This window comes from Diabrotica virgifera, chromosome 1, assembly GCF_917563875.1.
Source record: "Diabrotica virgifera virgifera chromosome 1, PGI_DIABVI_V3a".
In the NCBI taxonomy this organism is placed as follows: Eukaryota; Metazoa; Arthropoda; class Insecta; order Coleoptera; family Chrysomelidae; genus Diabrotica; species Diabrotica virgifera.
In genome coordinates, this window is record NC_065443.1 from 75382000 (window position 1) to 75402007 (window position 20008).

The 20008-nt window shown below is 34.1% G+C and overlaps 1 protein-coding gene across 2 annotated transcripts in view; it reads right to left on the reverse strand.

The window, feature by feature from the left end:
* LOC114330230 (DNA-directed RNA polymerase I subunit RPA2) overlaps positions 1-20008 on the reverse strand; it is a 178156-nt gene that overhangs the window by 107622 nt on the left and 50526 nt on the right. For both annotated transcript variants that reach the window (XM_050641658.1, XM_050641649.1), the window contains exons 3-4: positions 11969-12208; positions 313-485 (exon numbers count right to left, since the gene is read on the reverse strand). In XM_050641658.1, coding sequence (XP_050497615.1) covers positions 313-485; positions 11969-12208 — 413 coding nt within the window. The remainder of the gene's footprint in view (positions 1-312; positions 486-11968; positions 12209-20008) is intronic.

Genomic DNA, 20008 nt, shown 5'->3' on the forward strand with positions numbered 1-20008 from the left:
TGAGAGTGACACCTTGGGTAGAATACAATGGTTACTGTCATCAACCAAGTTCTATCCGTATTAATAAGTATATTTTGAGAAACAATAAAACAGTGATGAGTAAATAGTGTATTCGTAATTAACTAACGCCTTGCTCCAAAGGTAAAGCAACCCTTCTAATTGCCATAAAAGGAAGACCAAAATATACATTGGTGAGAGACCTTTAGGATAAATGCAGAAATAATGATTATGTCTTTCTAGAAAACCAATGACTGTTAACTTATTAAAAAAAGTTTTATGTACAATAAATTTAAAGTTAATAAAAATACTTACTCTACATAGTATGTATCATCCTCGCAACCTTGAATTAATCTTTGATAAATATACTGGTCGCTGTAACTACACAGTGCTTTCAGAATCAAGCATAAAGGAGTATAATATAGCACTTTTTGATAACTAAACATCAGTTTCGCTGAACCATCGTTTACAAAATGTAAGACGTTAGTCTAAAACAGAAATTAATGCATACATAATTACCAGGCGAAAACAGTATGTTTAAGAATACAAAGAAACAAAGACGATGACAAACACAGAACAAGATACTGCTATTTCAATTCGAGGAATTGAAATAGAACAAGTACGAGAATATATATTGTTGTAGAAATGTTTTTTTTTGGAAAAATTCAGAAAATAAATTTATATTACAGACCACGAGATCATAGATTTTCTTCACCCTGTATATGACCAAAAATTGTATAGAGTCCAATTTAGTTAATAAACAGTGCTTTTTCGGGGAAGGTGAAATCGTTAATGTGGTTTTCGTTAATGGGTTTTTTGAAAGGATTTACAGACAATGCTTCGAAAATATTGGTATATCGTTTTGTAATCATCAATAGGATTTTTGTAAATAATTCGTAGAAGTTTTAAACGGTAAACAAATTTTAATGAGTTTAGAATGTAAGGCCTTTTGTTTAGTTCTTTGAAAAAACGATAGTAATTTGATGTCTCTTAGAATTTTAACAAAATGGAAAGTTGGATACAAATTAAGTTGGATTCTTAGGAAAGGAAAGTATGAATGTTTTGGGTAGAGAAAGATCGATGGAAGGGATGAGAATGTGGAGTCTGAATTGGAGAGAGAAAAGATAGACTGTGTGATTAGTATCGGGAGAGAGCAGTCCAGTTTTTGAAAAGTGAGAAGTCAGTGTAAAGTGGTGAAATCGGCCTTTGCGAGCAGAATCAAGTTGAAACGAAATTGTTGACCGGTTGAGAAGTAAAATTTTCCTGTGTCCGAGGAAGATTCCTTTGTTCTGTCTAGAACGAGTAGCTGATTGGTATCTATTTGCACAAGATATCGAGCAAGGAGAAACTGAGGAGAATTGGAGCGAGTCCTGGTTTTGTTTGTTTTTGAAGCAGCTTCGACAAGAGGGACTTTGTCGCAACATCCAAAGAGTACGTGAGGAAGAATCAAGGACGACGCAATCTGGGAGAAGAAGGAGTGAAGAAACAAAAAGGTTAGTCAAATCATTTGTTGAAACGGAGAGAGTTTGTTTTATCCACACCATATATGCTAATTTTTCTTTTGTATTGAACAGTTCTAGAACTCAGTTAGTCATTCCAACTTTAAGTAATCAATTCAAAAGGAAAAAAGAAAATTTTATTAAATTTAGTATGAATAAATGATAATTTTTTTTAAATAATTATTTTGTGTTAAAACAAGGAGACATCAGAATTAAAACTTGATTTATTAAGTAAGAAATTGTTGCAACAAATTTAGATTTTAGTATTTTTGTTTAAATCTTATTTATACGGCATATTGGATAAATAAATAATAGATTACATTTATATGATATTGAATGTGTTTAATTTCCCTGTCTTATCCTGGAAGGAGTAAGCAACTAGAGATACTAGAAGCCACGAATTTAAGGTATTGCATCGAATACAAAATTAGCCCTGAGAATAAAGTTTACTAGAAAATTTAATTTGAATTTGGTTTTGTTTACATAGGCAGCAATTAAATTAATTGAGTGATTAATTAAATTAAGAATTTGCTAATCAATCTAATAAAACAGATAAAGTAGAGCATAACAATATTTATATATTTGGGGCAAGTAATAACAGAGAGCAGAGAAAATCAAACAGAAGAAATTAAAAGAAGTATAAGATTGGCATGGGCGGCATTTGGCAAATTAAGCTTCATCCTGAAGAATAAGAAATATGCGCAACATCTTAAATCTAAAGTCTTCAACCAGTAGGTATGTATTACCAGTAATAACGTATGGAGCGCAAACTTGGACACTAACCAAGAATATTATAGATAAACTTATAAAAACACAGAGAGCAATGGAAAGACAGATGTTACAAATACACTTGAAGGACAGAAAACGAAACGAGTGGATTCGAAATATTACAAAGTTGAAGGATGTAAGAGAAAAAGTAGCCGAATCTAAATTTAAATTTGCGGGGCACAATATCAAACACAGAGACGATATGTGGAACAAGAAAATACTACACCGGGGACTATACGAATACAAAAGGAGTAGAGCAAGACCACAGATGAGATGGCTTGATGACATGAAGAGGCAAGTAGGTCCCACATGGGTGAACAATAAGGGGAGGCCTACGTCCTAAAATGGATAACATGGGCTACATAGATAGATAGTGATTTTGAATTTTGTAATTGCTCACTTAATTTTAAAATTGATCAACAGTATAAAGTGGAACGAAAAATTTTGAATGCTCAAGCCGTGAAATACACTCAGTGTTAAAATTCGCTCGACGAAAAGTAGCTGTTAATAAACCTATTTATTTACCTTTGCAGGTAAATTGATAAATTGTCTAATCAGAATAATAAAAATAATAAATAATCTGAGATTCAAACTAAGTTCTCAAATTAAAAATGTTTATTATACATTTTTAATGTTTAATCTGAAATTGTTTGAGTTGTCTGTTCAGGAGTTTCTGTAATGAATTTCCTCCAGGGGTGTCAGATAAAGAAGGATGTATATATACTATTTCCACAATTATTCAATATATATGGGGAGCATATTATGAGAAGAGCACTTGAAGGATGGGAAAAGGGCATCTCAATAAATGGTCATAAAATAAACAACCTACGTTTCGCAGATGACACAGCCCTTCTTGAAAATAGTCAAGCAGAGCTGATTGATCTTATACGACTGCTCGAAAACGAAAGTCAAATATTTGGTCTGCAATTAACATATCAAAGACAAATATCATGATAGTGGATCGACTACATAACAATTTTCCACACATAACCACAATTGACCGGTTTTGAGGTTGTGAGCTCATACTTATATCTGGGATCATTCATAAAGACAGGGTCATTACAGGAAGAGATTAAACGTAGTAGCAAAAGTTGCCACAGCAAAAATTACCAAAATATGGAAGGACTGTCAAATTTCAAGAGCGTTAAAGATGAGGTTGGTCAACTGTTGTTGAGTCCACATAAAGAATTACCAACAGAAAAAAGACTGAAGATACACTTACTTCAGGACGACTCCATAAGAAACTTGTACCAAAGAATATTAGATCAGAAGCTAGTGGAATTTCGTTTTGAGGAGAATATCAACAGTACATACGAACACATAAGAGAAAGCATAATACAAGCAGGTCTGGAAGCGCTAGGAGAAATAGAAAATACAAGAGATAAAACTTACAAATGGGAATTCCACGAAGACACCTTAGAGAAAATAAAAGAAAAAAAAGAACTATACCATAAATACCTAAGCACAAAAGATCCACAAGACCTCCGTAAATATAGAGATAAGAACAGAGAAGTTAGGGCTATTACAACGAAAGAAAAAAATGAACAATGGGAAAGGTCATGTAGAAGTATAGAACAGAATATGGGAGGAACAAGAAGTTCAGAAGCCTGGAAAATTGTGAAATCATTACGAACTAACAGGAAAGAGAAAACTTTTATACAATACATACCAGACGACGAGTGGGAGAACCACTATAAAAATCTACTGATAGAGCAAAGACCAGAATTCAGCATCGATGGAGACGAACAAAAAATAATGACCACAGAGGAAGAGAAAATAGTCATAACAGACAAAGAGATGAAACAAGCAATAAATTCCATGAAGAACAATAAAGCTGGAGGACCAGGAGGAATTGTGGCGGAACTAATCAAATACGGAACACAGAAGAATGATATGCCGAATCATGGAAAGAGCAATAAATGGAGAGGACATCCCTAAACAATGGCAGGAAGCCTACATAACATCGATATACAAAAAAGGTAACAGAAAAGATTGCGAAAATTACAGGGGGATAAGCGTCATCGCTACAATGGGAAGACTGTATGGCAGTATCCTCAGGAACAAAATAGAGAAAAATATAGAAGGTAAAATCGGAGAAGAACAAGCAGGTTTCACAGCAGGGAAATCATGTCTAGATCATATCCAGACAATACAACAGACAATAGAGAAAAAAAGAGCTAAGAACAAAGATGTACACATGGCGTTTATAGACCTTAGGAAGGCATACGACACCGTGCCAAGGAAAGAACTGTACAAAGCAATGACTAAAATAGGGATACCACCTAACCTAACACAAGCAATCAAAAACATGTACAGTGGAAATGAAGTAAATATAAAAATCGGAAACAAGGTAGTTGCTAACTTCAAAACAACAAAAGGATTACTACAGGGATGCCCAACGTCACCAACTCTATTTAAAATATTTTTAGAACACGCACTAACAACTTGGAAGACAAAGTGTAGGGGTATGGGAATACCGATAAGGGACGATTATCTCTACACATTGTGTTTCGCAGACGATCAGGTGGTGATGGCTCAAGATGAAGAGGATATCAGTTACATGGTAAGAAAACTAAAAGAGGAATACAAAAAGGTGGGCCTGGAAATAAATATGAAGAAAACGGAATACTTAGTAATATCGGAAGAAGACGTAAAAAACTTAGAAGTAGAAGAAGTTGAAATAAAAGGAACGAAGAATTTTAAATATTTGGGCTTTATAATGTCGAAAAGCGGAACAACAGAAGCAGAAATAAAAAGTAGATTGGGATAAACAAGATCTTGCATCAGACAACTCCATAATGTAATCTGGAATAAAAACATCAAGGGAAAAACAAAAAGAATGATATACCAAACAATAGTAAGAAGCATCATGACATATGCCGCAGAAATTTGGGTCATAAACAAAAAAACCCAAAAAAGCATTCTGGCAACCGAAATGGAATACTGGAGAAGATGCTGTGGTCTCACCAGAAGAGACAGAATAACAAATGAGGAGATAAGGAGAAGAATGCAAGTGGAAAAAGATGCCCTGCAATATATAGACGAGAGAAGACTGAAATGGTACGGCCACGTACGCAGAGCAGAAAACACTTGGATAAACAAGGTTGCAGAATGGAGCCCAAGAGGAACGAGAAGAAGAGGACGACCTAGAAGATCTTGGAAAAATGAAGTCGACGAAGCCATGTCTAAGAAAGGATTGGAAGACGGAGACTGGGAAGATCGAAAAAAATGGAAGTCCTGGCTGACGGAAGGGAAACGGCATTAGCTGTAGACAACCCTTTATATATATATATTGTTATATTTCTATTTGATATGAAAATTAAAATTTGATAATTATAGACAAAATTCAATTTAATATAAAATATTTTCAATTTTCTCAACCACGGGCATATAAATTTAGAACAACCTGTATACAACAAATTGTTATATTTAATTTTAAGAAGTGATTAAATAAGACTCAAGTGAAATCGTTAATAGGTCATTATCGTTTGTTCGCGGAAGGATCGGTCATTAGCCGATGCTAAATACGACTAAGTGGAAATAGAGAATAGGTCATTAAAATTGTATATAGTAGAAAGTAATTTTAGAATGGGAATTAACTATTTTCTTGGAAATCCATTAAGCATATTTAGAAAGTTTAAAAATTGGTTTTGAGGAATACTGCGAATGAGAATTGGTGGTGGAAGTTTGATTTGTGAATCTGGAAGGGATATTTAGAAAATAGGGGAATGAATGACAAATAGAGATCAGAATGTTTTGAGCTGTCGAGAAGTGAAGTCGAGTAGTAGACGGTAGTGTACGGAGAGTGAGAAAGCCGGTTTAGTTCCGTGAGTGTGGAGTATCTATCGTAGAACGAGAGGTAGGCCAGGTTGAGAGTAAAAGAACCTCCTTGAGCCAAGAGTTCCCGGTAGCTGATTGCAGTTTCGAAAAAGGTAGAACACAGCATCACGACAGAAGCAGGAAACGAGAGCTATACGAGTGAGTTTCAGAGGAGAACATTACTGGAAGCCAGGACGAGGTTTTGATTGCAGCCAAGGATAGCAGGAAACGGGTCTTGTGTGAAGACATTCTCAGTGCACCAGAAAAAGGTCAGTCTCATTTGTTTGGACATGAATGTATGGGTTTTTCGTAGTAAATACCACATTTAAATTTGAAGAAACATAATCAATAATATCAGAAAAGCTTCATCAAACTTAAATAGAATTGTTGCTGATAAATCATAATAGTTAAATGTTAATAAAAACTTTCAAATTGGAAATCAAAAGGAAATAAGATTCCCATGTGTCAATGTTATGTTTAAGAATAATAAGATATAGCAAATATTAAGCAGTGATTGCCATTTAAACAAAATAAACAATATTTTGATTACAATTGTAACCCATATGTGTTATTATTTTACTCTTTTCTTTCCTATCCCGATTAGGAACCATTAAGAAATACTTAGAAGCCACGTATGTAAGTAATTAATTTTATAAAAAGCCCTGAGATTGAAAACATATTGATGTGTGATTTGGTAAATTAATTAGATTATTATTAATGCATTGATTAAATTAAATGACATATAAAAATATTATCTCATATCAATAATCAAGATCACATCAACTGTCGTCCAACGTGGAGGGCATTGTAAAGTATTTCTAGTGGCAAATTTGAAGGATAGAAAGAGTAAAGCCGGTATTTGAAAATTTATATGCCTGTGGTAAAAAGTGAGATACTTACATTTGATAACATAAAATTTTAGATCTCTTTAGGTACAAATTTTACATAACTGATTTAATATTTTATTTTTACGATATTTACATTTGATATATTTATTGACAATTTATAATATTTGGGTGAGAAAAAGTCGTCTTGGTAACATACTAGTAAAATTTCATATTTGGCGGGGACAGTACTTCTTGAAAACAAATGTCTGTGACAAGAAGCCAAAGCAAGGACAACAAAAAACAAAAAGAACATTCAAATCAAGAGAATAATTCAGACCAAGAAGATATTTTAGACACTACAATCATGGCATCAGGACAGCAAGAATTATCAGGAATAGATAAATTATTGCAAATGATGCAACTCCAGTCACAAAGAATAGAACAAAAACTGGATGACAATCAAAGAGAAACAAAACAAGCAATGGATGAAGCAAAAAGGACGATGGATAAAAATCAGGAAGAAACATCAAAGAAAATGGATAAAGTGGATCAAAAAATGGATGAAACACAGCAAAAAATGGATGACAATCAAAAGGAAACAAAACAAGCAATAGAAGAGAACAATAAGAAAATAGAGGAACGCATAGAAAAGTATGAAAAGGAAATAAAAGGATGTTTGACAACAATGAAAAACGAGATAGAACAGCAAGAAATGAAAATTAAAGATCACATGCAAGAACAAGAAATTAGAATGAAGGACCACATGAAAGAACAAGAAATGATAATTCAAAACAAAATGGAGGAGTTAACGAATGGCCAGAAAAAGGAAATAGAAAATTTGGAAAATAAGTTAGAAAATGCTATTCAAGTAGACAGAGAAGAAGTGGAAAAAAGAATCACAGAAATAGAAAAACAAGTCACCGAAAACAGGACGCAACAGAATGTCGGAGAAAGAAGAGAAATGGTTATACATAGCACAGATGACGTGAAGATAAGGTTTGGCGGGGATGTAAGAAGATTACACCCAGTGCCGTTCATAAATAGCCTGAAAAAGAAAATACAACACATCGGAAATTTCGAAACAGCAAAAGAAACTATCAGAAACCATCTCAAAAATGAAGCAAGCCTATGGTTCGATTGCAAAGAAGAAGAATTTGACAGTTGGCAAGAATTTGAACAAAAATTTTTGAATTATTTCTGGGGAAAAGTCCAACAATTGGAAATTAACAAGGAATTGCAAAATGGGAAATACAATGATAGGATGGGTATATCAGAAAGGACATATGCATTACAAATTTACTATAACGCAAAACATTTACAATATAATTACTCATCGGAACAATTAGTCGAACTGATTGCAAGACATTTCGAAGAAACGCTGGAAGACCATATCACATTGCAAAACTACAAAGACATAGATAGTTTATGCCAATTCCTACAAATAAGAGAATCACGTTTAAGAGAAAGAAAATCAAGAAGGTCGCGAGAAGATTACAGGCCCCGAGAAACACAAGATTACAGAGATAGAAATCAAAATAGGAGGGACTATACAAGACGAGATTTTAATCCCAGAAGGGAAAACGAAAATAGAGACAACGGAAGAGGAAATTATGAACAAAGAAATAGGCAATGGAATGAGGACAGAAATCGAGAATACCAGAATAGAAACAACACACTCGCAAATCAAGAAAACAGAAATAATGGTAGACAAAATGAACAGGGATATCGAGAAAACCGAAACAGATCCGACAGACCAAGAGAAAATAGAAGAGAAGTAAATAATACCCAGACAGATGAATATGACGGAGAGAGACATTATGACGAAAATATAAACTACGATGAGCAACCGGCGTTTTTTCACGACGGCGCTCACTAAAAACCAAAAATCAAACAGGAATCCTTTGTAACCCAAAGGAGTTTATTAAATTGGCAAGAAACAACGAAAAGAAAAATGGAGTTAATTTAAAATTTGTGGATGGATTTATCAACGAGAAACCAATTAAAATTATGATAGACACTGGATCTGAAATAACATTGGTCAACAGAAAACTAATAGAAGAAGTTAACTTAACAAATTTAATTTACAAAATACCTAGGGTAAATTTAGTGGGCGCAAACAAACGGACATTGGCAACTATAAATGAAGGCATACGAGTAATAGTACGACTGGGTAAGAAGATGTATGCACTACAATGTGTAATAATGCCAAACATGTCACATGACATGATAGTAGGAGTTGACGAATTGGCAGAAAAACATGTAGTGATAGATTTTAAAAATAATACGATGAATCTAACAGAAGAAAAAGAAGAAGAACAGGACAAGGAACAGGAGAAACAAAATACGGACGAATCAGGTAAAGAACAAACAGTGGAAATGAATTTGGCAACGAAGCAAGGACAAAGAAGAAAAGGGAGAAAAAGTCAGAAAAAGACAAAAGAAAATGAAACCTGTGGCTCCTCAAAAGAAGAGTTGAGCCCAGAAGAAGAAAAATTGAGAGTATCAAAAGCAAAAGAAAACTGGGATTCCTCAAAAGAAGAGATGAGCTCAGGAGAAGAAGAAATAAAGCTAACAAATGAAAGCGAAAAAGATATGATCGAAACAGTGGCATTTGAAGGGGAGGCATATGAAAACGAGGATGCAGAATACACGGTAAAAGTATGTGAAAAATCTGAGGAAAAAGACAGAAGATTGATATGGGAAAAAGGGAAAGACAACATAATAGCCGACACTCTAACACAGGATGAGGACACTGAAAATAAGGAAACAATTACTCTACAGGTGGGACTAATTAGAGTAATACAAGAAGAAGGGGTATAAGACGTAGATTAAAGTAAGGAAATATACAGGGAGTTGGTTTTGCCTCGAGAAAATTTATTTAAAAATGCAGATAAATTTTATCGAATACAAGGCGGGGATTTGTTATATTTCTATTTGATATGAAAATTAAAATTTGATAATTATAGACAAAATTCAATTTAATATAAAATATTTTCAATTTTCTCAACCACGGGCATATAAATTTAGAACAACCTGTATACAACAAATTGTTATATTTAATTTTAAGAAGTGATTAAATAAGACTCAAGTGAAATCGTTAATAGGTCATTATCGTTTGTTCGCGGAAGGATCGGTCATTAGCCGATGCTAAATACGACTAAGTGGAAATAGAGAATAGGTCATTAAAATTGTATATAGTAGAAAGTAATTTTAGAATGGGAATTAACTATTTTCTTGGAAATCCATTAAGCATATTTAGAAAGTTTAAAAATTGGTTTTGAGGAATACTGCGAATGAGAATTGGTGGTGGAAGTTTGATTTGTGAATCTGGAAGGGATATTTAGAAAATAGGGGAATGAATGACAAATAGAGATCAGAATGTTTTGAGCTGTCGAGAAGTGAAGTCGAGTAGTAGACGGTAGTGTACGGAGAGTGAGAAAGCCGGTTTAGTTCCGTGAGTGTGGAGTATCTATCGTAGAACGAGAGGTAGGCCAGGTTGAGAGTAAAAGAACCTCCTTGAGCCAAGAGTTCCCGGTAGCTGATTGCAGTTTCGAAAAAGGTAGAACACAGCATCACGACAGAAGCAGGAAACGAGAGCTATACGAGTGAGTTTCAGAGGAGAACATTACTGGAAGCCAGGACGAGGTTTTGATTGCAGCCAAGGATAGCAGGAAACGGGTCTTGTGTGAAGACATTCTCAGTGCACCAGAAAAAGGTCAGTCTCATTTGTTTGGACATGAATGTATGGGTTTTTCGTAGTAAATACCACATTTAAATTTGAAGAAACATAATCAATAATATCAGAAAAGCTTCATCAAACTTAAATAGAATTGTTGCTGATAAATCATAATAGTTAAATGTTAATAAAAACTTTCAAATTGGAAATCAAAAGGAAATAAGATTCCCATGTGTCAATGTTATGTTTAAGAATAATAAGATATAGCAAATATTAAGCAGTGATTGCCATTTAAACAAAATAAACAATATTTTGATTACAATTGTAACCCATATGTGTTATTATTTTACTCTTTTCTTTCCTATCCCGATTAGGAACCATTAAGAAATACTTAGAAGCCACGTATGTAAGTAATTAATTTTATAAAAAGCCCTGAGATTGAAAACATATTGATGTGTGATTTGGTAAATTAATTAGATTATTATTAATGCATTGATTAAATTAAATGACATATAAAAATATTATCTCATATCAATAATCAAGATCACATCAATATATATATATATATATATATATATATATATATATATATATATATATATATATATATATATATAAAACAAGGCTGAAATATTGGGGTAGCAGCAATCTCAAAGAAATATATATATATATATATATATATATATATATATATATATATATATATGGTCAACTGCTTAATATTCCCAATACTGACCTGCGGATGTGAGTCTTGGACCCAGAGACAATCGGAAAGAAGAAGGATAGACGCCACTCAAATGTTTTGTTGGAGACGAATTCCTTGGATGAACCTAGGTCAAATAATTCAAAGAGATCTAAAAGTTAGCCAACGACTCTTCAGTAAAGTGCATCTCCAACAATTAAAATAATTTACACATGTTATGAGAGCAAACACAGAAAACACGGAAAGACTGATTATACAAGGAAAGGTGGAAGGCCGAAGATCACGAGGAAGATCCACAATAAGATGGATCGATCAACTTACAGGAATACGCAAAATACATATGCATGAGTGAAAAGAAATGACTAGAGACAGATCTTTGGAGACGGACAATTCACGACATCAAGTCGACCACTACACTCCCTCCAGGGGGTCAGGATTGAAGATAGAGAATAAGAGGCACAAAAAATCTTCAACATAAAATTCCAAACAGTTGAACAAGGTCTGTTACGTCGGCAGATTAGTAATTTTCATATAATTGAAAATTTAGTAAGTACCCACTGTAAATAAAATTCCTAAGGGATTTGTTAATAGTTTGAGAAGAAGCGTCAAATCCGTGGATCTGTTCATCTCCATTCTCCAACTATTTAAATCTATAAATATATGATTCTTTTTTACTTACCGTAGCCGTTTGATCACTCTTAACGCATCTTATGGAAACACCAGAATCCGAAAAAAGGGCGCCTCTTTGTTTCCAACCAGATCTTCTGATAGTTATGGGATAGTTCCTTCTTGTCATCAATAACATCCTGACCAACTTTTCGTTACCTTTAATAATGAAATATCCACCCCATTCTTGTTCGTGTTCGCCACACTCTACCAATTGTTTAGGAGTCATTTTATGTAAATGACAGCGTTCCGACTAAAAAAAAAAAAACAAAAATATTTGAAATAAGGAATGGTAATATGAAGAAAGAGAAAAAATCAGTGTCACACGTTTTACATCGACAAAGAAGTATACTTTAGCTAAAATAAGTTGAGATATCAGCATTTGCCATTGATGTTTCAGGTTTTATACAGGGTGTCCCGAAAAGATTGGTCATAAATTATCCCACACATTCTGGTGTCAAAAATAGTTCAATTGAACCTAACTTACCTTAGTACAAATGTGATCATAAAAAAAGTTACAGCCCTTTGAAGTTACAAAATGAAAATCGATTTTTTTCAATATATCGAAAACTATTAGAGATTTTTTATTGAAAATGGACATGTCTCATTATTATGGTAGGAACATCTTAAAATAAAATTATAGTGAAATTTGTTCACTCCATAAAAATTTTATGGGGGTTTGGTTCCCTTTAACCCCGCCAAACTTTTGTGTACGTTCCAATTAGTTCATTATTGTGGTACCATTAGTTAAACACAAAGTTTTGAAAACTTTTTGCCTCTTAATATTTTTTCGATAAGACAGTTTTTATCGAGATGCAGCTTCTTTTGTAATATATTTACATACAAATTTTATGGGGGTTTTGTTCCTCTAAACCCCCTCAAATGTATGTGTACGTTCCAATTAAACTATTATTGTGGTACCATTAGTTACACACAGTGATTTTAAAACTTTTTTGCCTCAGTCTTTTTTTGATAAGTCACCTTTTATCGAGATGTGGCTTCTTTTTCAAAATACACCTAAAAATGTAAATTATAAATAAATTTTCAGATTATTAACAGGTCTCTATAATCGTACTTAACTCCATACAAATATGTGGTGGATTCGAAAAATATTCAAAATATCTCGATAAACACTGGCTTATCGAAAAATTACTAAGAGGCAAAAAAGTTTTAAAAACATTGTTTTTAACTAATGGTGCCACAATAATGAATTAATTGGAACGTACACAAAAGTTTGGGGAGGTTTAAGGGAACAAAACCCCCATAAAATTTTTATGGGGTGCACAAATTTCATTTTAATTTTTTTTTAAGATATTACTGCCATAAGAATGCCACATGTCCATTTTCAATAAAAAATCTCGAATAGTTTAGTAGAAAAAGGCTGTAACTTTTTTTGTGTGCACTATTGTATATAGGTAAGTGAGGTTCAATCAACATATTTTTGACCACAGAATCTGTGGTATAATTTATGACCAATCTTTGCGGGACACCCTGTATAAAGTCTAATAGTTTATTCACATAAATCAAAGATAATTCCAGACTGTGAAATGCAAAAATCAACAGACCAGTCAAATCGTGACAGGTTTCTCTCAGTTATTTCAAATATCAGTTTTTTCCCAGCTCGTAGTAGTATATATTTACTACTCTTAGGTGACCAGGGGCGTAACAAAGGCAGCATGAAGCTTGCGGGGAGGCCCCAATATGTCAGGGGCCCCGTTTTGTCGTCTAATATAATAAGTAAAAATGTGTTATTATTATATTATTTTACGGATACATACATACGCAACGTTTTTAAGCAGTGTAGTATTAAAAATTAAATTGCCCATCAGATAGATTATGTATTAATAAAATTGTAGGTATATCCACTGATGGTAGTGCACGACGAATAATTTATTAACTTTTGTTCTATTTTATTCTATACCAATAAAGATGAAAAGTGTAAGTTGTCATAAACAGTGCATGAATACACTAATAGCCCAGTAAATGACCGTTTTGGAGTGTAATTATCAGCGTCACGACTGATTTGCTTGACAATTTGGATTTACCCACCACTTCAAAGTTGGAGTTGTGCTGTTGGTTGCTTTTACTTGGGGGGGGGGGGGAGGGGAGTGAAAAACATACGTTAAAAACTAAGTTTTAAAATTTTAACTCATTACAACCCTTAACTTTTTTAACTAATTAAATTTTTTCTAAATGTTTAAAAAAAAGCTTCATTTTTATTTTTATAAAAGTTTCTAGCATCAAAACTAAGCGAGTTACGCTCAAAATAAAGTTAATCCCTTTTTTTTGATAAAAAAAACGTGAAAATCTTCCCCTATTTAGTACCCCAAATGAAACTAATCATTACCGGTTTACAAATTCTCTTTTTACGAAAAATCTCAAAGATTATAAAAATGCCACAAGGGAATAGCTTCAGAACAACATTAAGAAATTTCAAAGAGTAAATAAATGTAGGTTTTGCTTTTATAAGTACATATTTTGGTTTTATTTTGTTTTTCTGTAAGACAAAAATTGGTTAATATATGGCTGTTTAAAATTTGCATACACTCGTGATTAGTGACTCGTTTAAGTCCTTTCTTGATTTGTTCAAGTCTATTTTGAATTTCGATCAAAAATCATTCGGAGTCAAAAGGCATTGTATATGCCCATCGTGTAAACTCTCGTATAAAACTGCGACAGCTACAAAAGTGGTCCGTCTAAAAAAGTTCATGCGACTTGTGGACGCCACCAGTAGTGGGGATCGGCGACTGATTGCGACCGTGGCGGGCCACTGTCCCTCGTCTGGAATGGCACTTTTAATTTATTATTATATTATTATTCAATCGAACAGGTCCATAGAGTAGTCAGAACCGCAAGAGATGCACTCGAGAACAAGAAATATTGTACAGCAGCCTTCCTGGATGTCTCCCAAGCCTTCGACAAGGTATGGCATAAAGGTCTAATATCAAAACTTAAAAGACAATTGCCTCATCCAATCTGCATGCTCCTACAATCATACCTCACCGGCAGATCGTATCAGATAAAACTAGGGGAGGCCCTCACTACTCTACATCCCATCCACTCTGGCGTACCCCAAGGAAGTGTCCTTGGACCCACACTGTACCTCCCGTTCACAGCAGATATACCAACTTCAGATCGTACAACAATTGCAACATATGCTGATGACACTGTCCTAATGGCTTGCCACGAAAATTCGACCCTAGCTTCACAGATACTACAAAGTCACTTAAACAGACTTGAAATATGGTTTAAACTGTGGAGAGTCAAAGTTAATAGCTCCAAGTCAACACACATTACATTTACACTAAGGAAGGGGATCAATCCAGCTGTAACCTTTAACAACACACCACTGCCAATAAGAAGTGACGTCAAATACTTGGGGATTTACCTAGACAGCCGCCTAACATGGCAAAAGCATATTTGGAACAAACGACTGCAACTGGGACTCGTTTATAGAAAGATGTACTGGTTCATGAATCAAAAATCACGCCTAAGTCTAGACAATAAACTTCTGATCTACAAATGTGTACTGAAACCCATCTGAACGTATGGCATCCAGATCTGGGGAACTGCCAGTGAAACAAATTTACTCAAGATACAGCGCTTTCAATCAAAAGTTCTCAGGCAACTGTGCCAAGCTCCTTGGTACATTTCCAACGATAATATACATATGGATCTTCAAGTCCAAATCGTCAAAGAATAAATTGTTTCACTGTGCTCCAAGTAAATAGACTACAGGTTCACCCAAACATATTGGTCACCAATCTCCTGACACCCCTACAGAACAGAAGATTAAAAAGAACAGACACTCTTGACCTCAACACTTACTAATCATTCCCACTTATTACTATTGTACTATTCAAATTAATTCAATTAATTTATTAATAACTGTACTAATTCAATCATTATTGTACTCTCTTAGGTATTCGCGGAGTGCAAGTTCGTGGAAGGGAAACGAGAAACGACCGTGCGCGAGTCGCGGAGAAATATTGCAACTATCTTAAATAATTCATATTGCCAAATTGACGTATATTTCATAACTTCTGTCATTGAAGCAGAAAAATTATATATTGCTCCACAATATTGATTAGTCCTGTCGCCAGGGGGGGTACAACGGCCTCGTTAATTCAGATGGACTTACTCAAGTTTTTTTTATGTATTTTGACCCGAAGAACACGAATTTTTTGGGTAACAGTTGATCCGGATGTCGATAAGATTGTTATAGACCAAGAACTTGAGGAATCAAATAACAGCGATTTTTGGCAAAACAAAACAATATTTTGTATTTTTTGGGCCATTTTAAGTAAAAAATATTTCTACAAGTTTTTTCGTAGGATGCACAGTTTTCGAGATAAACGCGGTTGAACTTTAAAAAAATCGAAAAATTGCAATTTTTGAACCCGAATAACTTTTGATTAAAAAATAAAATAGCAAGTCTGCTTACCGCATTTGAAAGTTTAAGTCAAATTATATCGGTTTTGATTATTTGCATTGGTAAAAATTTATTTTTTTATTGTTTAACAAAGCTATAAACACGTAGGGTTTCCCGTGCTTTTACATGCGTTTTAACGCATGTAACATAGAAATAGTCTTGATTGCACTAGTACCTATTCTACCTACTCGTTCGATTTTAAATGAGAAATCATAGAAACATCACTCACGCACTAGTTGTTTGTAGCTTTGTTTAACAATAACACAATAAATTTTTAGCAATGCAAATAATCAAAACCGACATAATTTGACTTGAACTTTCAAAGGCGCTAAGCAGAATTGCTATTTTATTTTTTAATCAAAAGTTATTCGGGTTTAAAAATTGCAGTTTTTCGATTTTTTGAAAGTTCAACCGCGTTTATCTCGAAAACTGTGCATCCTACTAAAAAACTTGTAGAAATATTTTTTGCTTAAAATGACCCAAAAAATACAAAATATTGTTTTGTTTTGCCAAAAATCGCTGTTATTTGATTCCTCAAGTTCTTGGTCTATAACAATCTTATCGACATCCGGATCAACTGTTACCCAAAAAATTCGTGTTCTACGGGTCAAAATACATAAAAAAAACTTGGGTAAGTCCATCTGAATTAACGAGGCCGTTGTACCCCCCCTGGCGACAGGACTAGATATAATATGTAATTATTATATAAAGGTAAATTTAATTAATTGTATTTTGCTTGCAGTACTGCATTTTAATAACTAATTTTATTTACTACATACAATTGTTTACGTTTGCATAACATAACCTGCATCTTATTTTTTCTTCTTATTATTTTTTTGGACTATGGCCTTGACAATTATCCAGCAACCAGGACTAATATAATTGACCAATATAATTAAAAGTGCGAATAAAAGTACAGAGCGTAGAAATAGAGGTCGCTTTGCCGAACTTGCACGGTCCCAATTCACCACTGGGTGAATACTGACTGTGTCACACTCTTAAGCCCCGGCGCATATTGAAACTAAGCGAGTCACAACCTGCGCCGGTGGGACGGGTGACCTGTGCAGTTATTTTTCTAGCGTGCCGCATTTTGAACACAAGCTAACCCGACCGTCGGCTGTCGCCGTAACGATTAGAGACGGGCAAAATAAGTGCAAACGTGTAACGGTTACTATTGATACCGGTTCTCAGTGGTACTGAGTACAAATACTGACGTATCTGATCCTTGTACTGAATTGAGTAGGCAACTAAAAAACTGTAGTTCCGTACATGTAACTAGTAACGTTTTAAAGATATCTTACACGCCCCTAGTAGTCGTAGCGGTATGACTTTCGAAAACATCGAATTTGATCATAAGCGGGTGCATAAAAAGATATCTTACACTGAGTATTCTATTTCTACATACCTTTATAATAACAAGCATAAGTTAAACACTGCATTGATTGTGATTGCAAAAACGGTTCGCATGTTTTAAATAAGATTTTTGCTGATTATGTTTTTGCTAAAATATTAAATAACACAAAAAATACAATTCACAACCATCATTTAATTTTTAACGATAAACAAAAGTCTAATAAATATATGATGACAAGTTTAAAATTGATCGACTTTGTCAATAACAGTGTCATTAATAGATATTTTTTACCATGAATCATTTTCCAATGATTGTGTGGATTTAGAAATACATACTAAACAATTTTTTGATCTGTATAAAGGAGATTATAATTATGACACATTATGGTACTCCTTCCTTTTCAAATAATATGCTCTTGTAAACGCATAACTTTGATTTATTGGCTCAAGCCACACTAACTAGATACTTCACAAGAAATTAAAAATAATTAACATGTAAAAAATTCACTGTTTTAATCAGATATATTATATTCCCTACTATTGCAATACAATATCAAAACGAATAAACGAAAACTTGTAGAGTAGTGCTGATTGATACAACAGAGCAATAAAATGTTATTCATTCAAGATAGTGTAAAATATATCGCCGCTTATTCATTTCAGATATTTCCATCTCGCAAACAAAAACACGTAAAAATATACATCTGGCGGTGAGTCACCCGTCCCAAGGCCCAGAAAACTGTACGTTGACGACAGGCCTTCCCAAGCTCGACCTGCGAACGCATGAACTGATAGTAGGATGCGCAGAACGGTCTACGCAGTCCGCCGACGCAGGTTGTGTCTGGCTTAGGATCAATTTGCGCCGGGGCTAACACTCCTATGAATTGTTTATTATTTTTTATAAAATAGATTGCAATAAAATGGATGTCACAAAAAAATATTATTATTATTATACAACAAATTTGAGCAGGGGTCACAACATCCATGTGCTCATTAGACTACAATGTACATAGTATGTATAAAATGTCCAACTAAATGCTTAGTAGATACAGTGTTACATATTACGCAAACTAACCAACTAAATAAATACAACTAAATATAAAAAAAGACATAAAAACATAGGAACTCAATTATGGAACAAGTGATCGTCCAGTTTCTTCTTGAAAACATTGACAGATGGAGCATCTATTGTCTCAACCTGATTAAGCTCTCAAAGCTATTCCACATCGAGAACATTCGATTGCAGAGAAAAAATTGTCTGGTTTTTGTTAAAAACGTTTCCTTTTTAAACTTACGTTTGTGGCAACGAAGTCGATTGTCATTATCTAATATAAACATGCCTCTCATATTTCCGAAACTGTATTTTACTATTTGTTACGTTTTACATTTATTTTTGTTTGTACAAATATGTACTCGTTTTTATGTCTACACTCAAATGTAAGTATACCAGTTCATTCCAAACCTGTTTTGTATGTAACCGCCGCCTAGAGCGCGCGAACGTGCCCTGCAAGACACATTATAGCATTACAGTCCCAACTTAGAAGCAAAAAGGTTGTGTGTGTAACCGGCATATCCATTCCGTTGTTAATCGTGTTTGTATACGTTAATTAAATAAAAAGTGTAACCAATAAACTCTCATTTCTTTCCACTATTCGAAACGTAATAATTAAATTCCCTCGAAGTCCATGTTGTTCAAATGTAGTCAGGTTAGCCATATTCAGTCCATGTGTATACGTAGATCTTGAGCGACCAAAAGACATCCTAGTGCACCGCTGTCTTCTTCTAAAAGTGCCTATATTCTGGAGATGTTGGCGACCACATTGACCCATCCTATTCTATTTACGGCAGCTCGAAATAGATCAGTTGACGTTAGACCAGTCCACTTTCTAAGATTGGCCAGCCAGGATATACGTCTACTTCCAGGGCCTCTCCTGTCCTCAATCTTGCCTTGTAGAATCAACTGTAGCAGTCGGTATTTTTCATTACGCATAATGTGGCCGAAGTAAGCCAATTTTCTGTTCTTTACGGTGTTAATTATTTCTTTGTCTTTTCTTAGCCTCTGGAGAATAGTTACATTAGTTGTGTGGTGTATATATGAGACCCTCAACATACGTCGGTAGCACCACATTTCAAACGCCTCTAACCGTTTTATGGCATCTTCTGTCAGGTTCCAGCTTTCAACTCCGTAGAGGAGGACACTAAAGACGTAAAATCTAAGAATTTTTATGCGTATATTGATACTTAAAGACAAGTTGCACAGAATTTTCC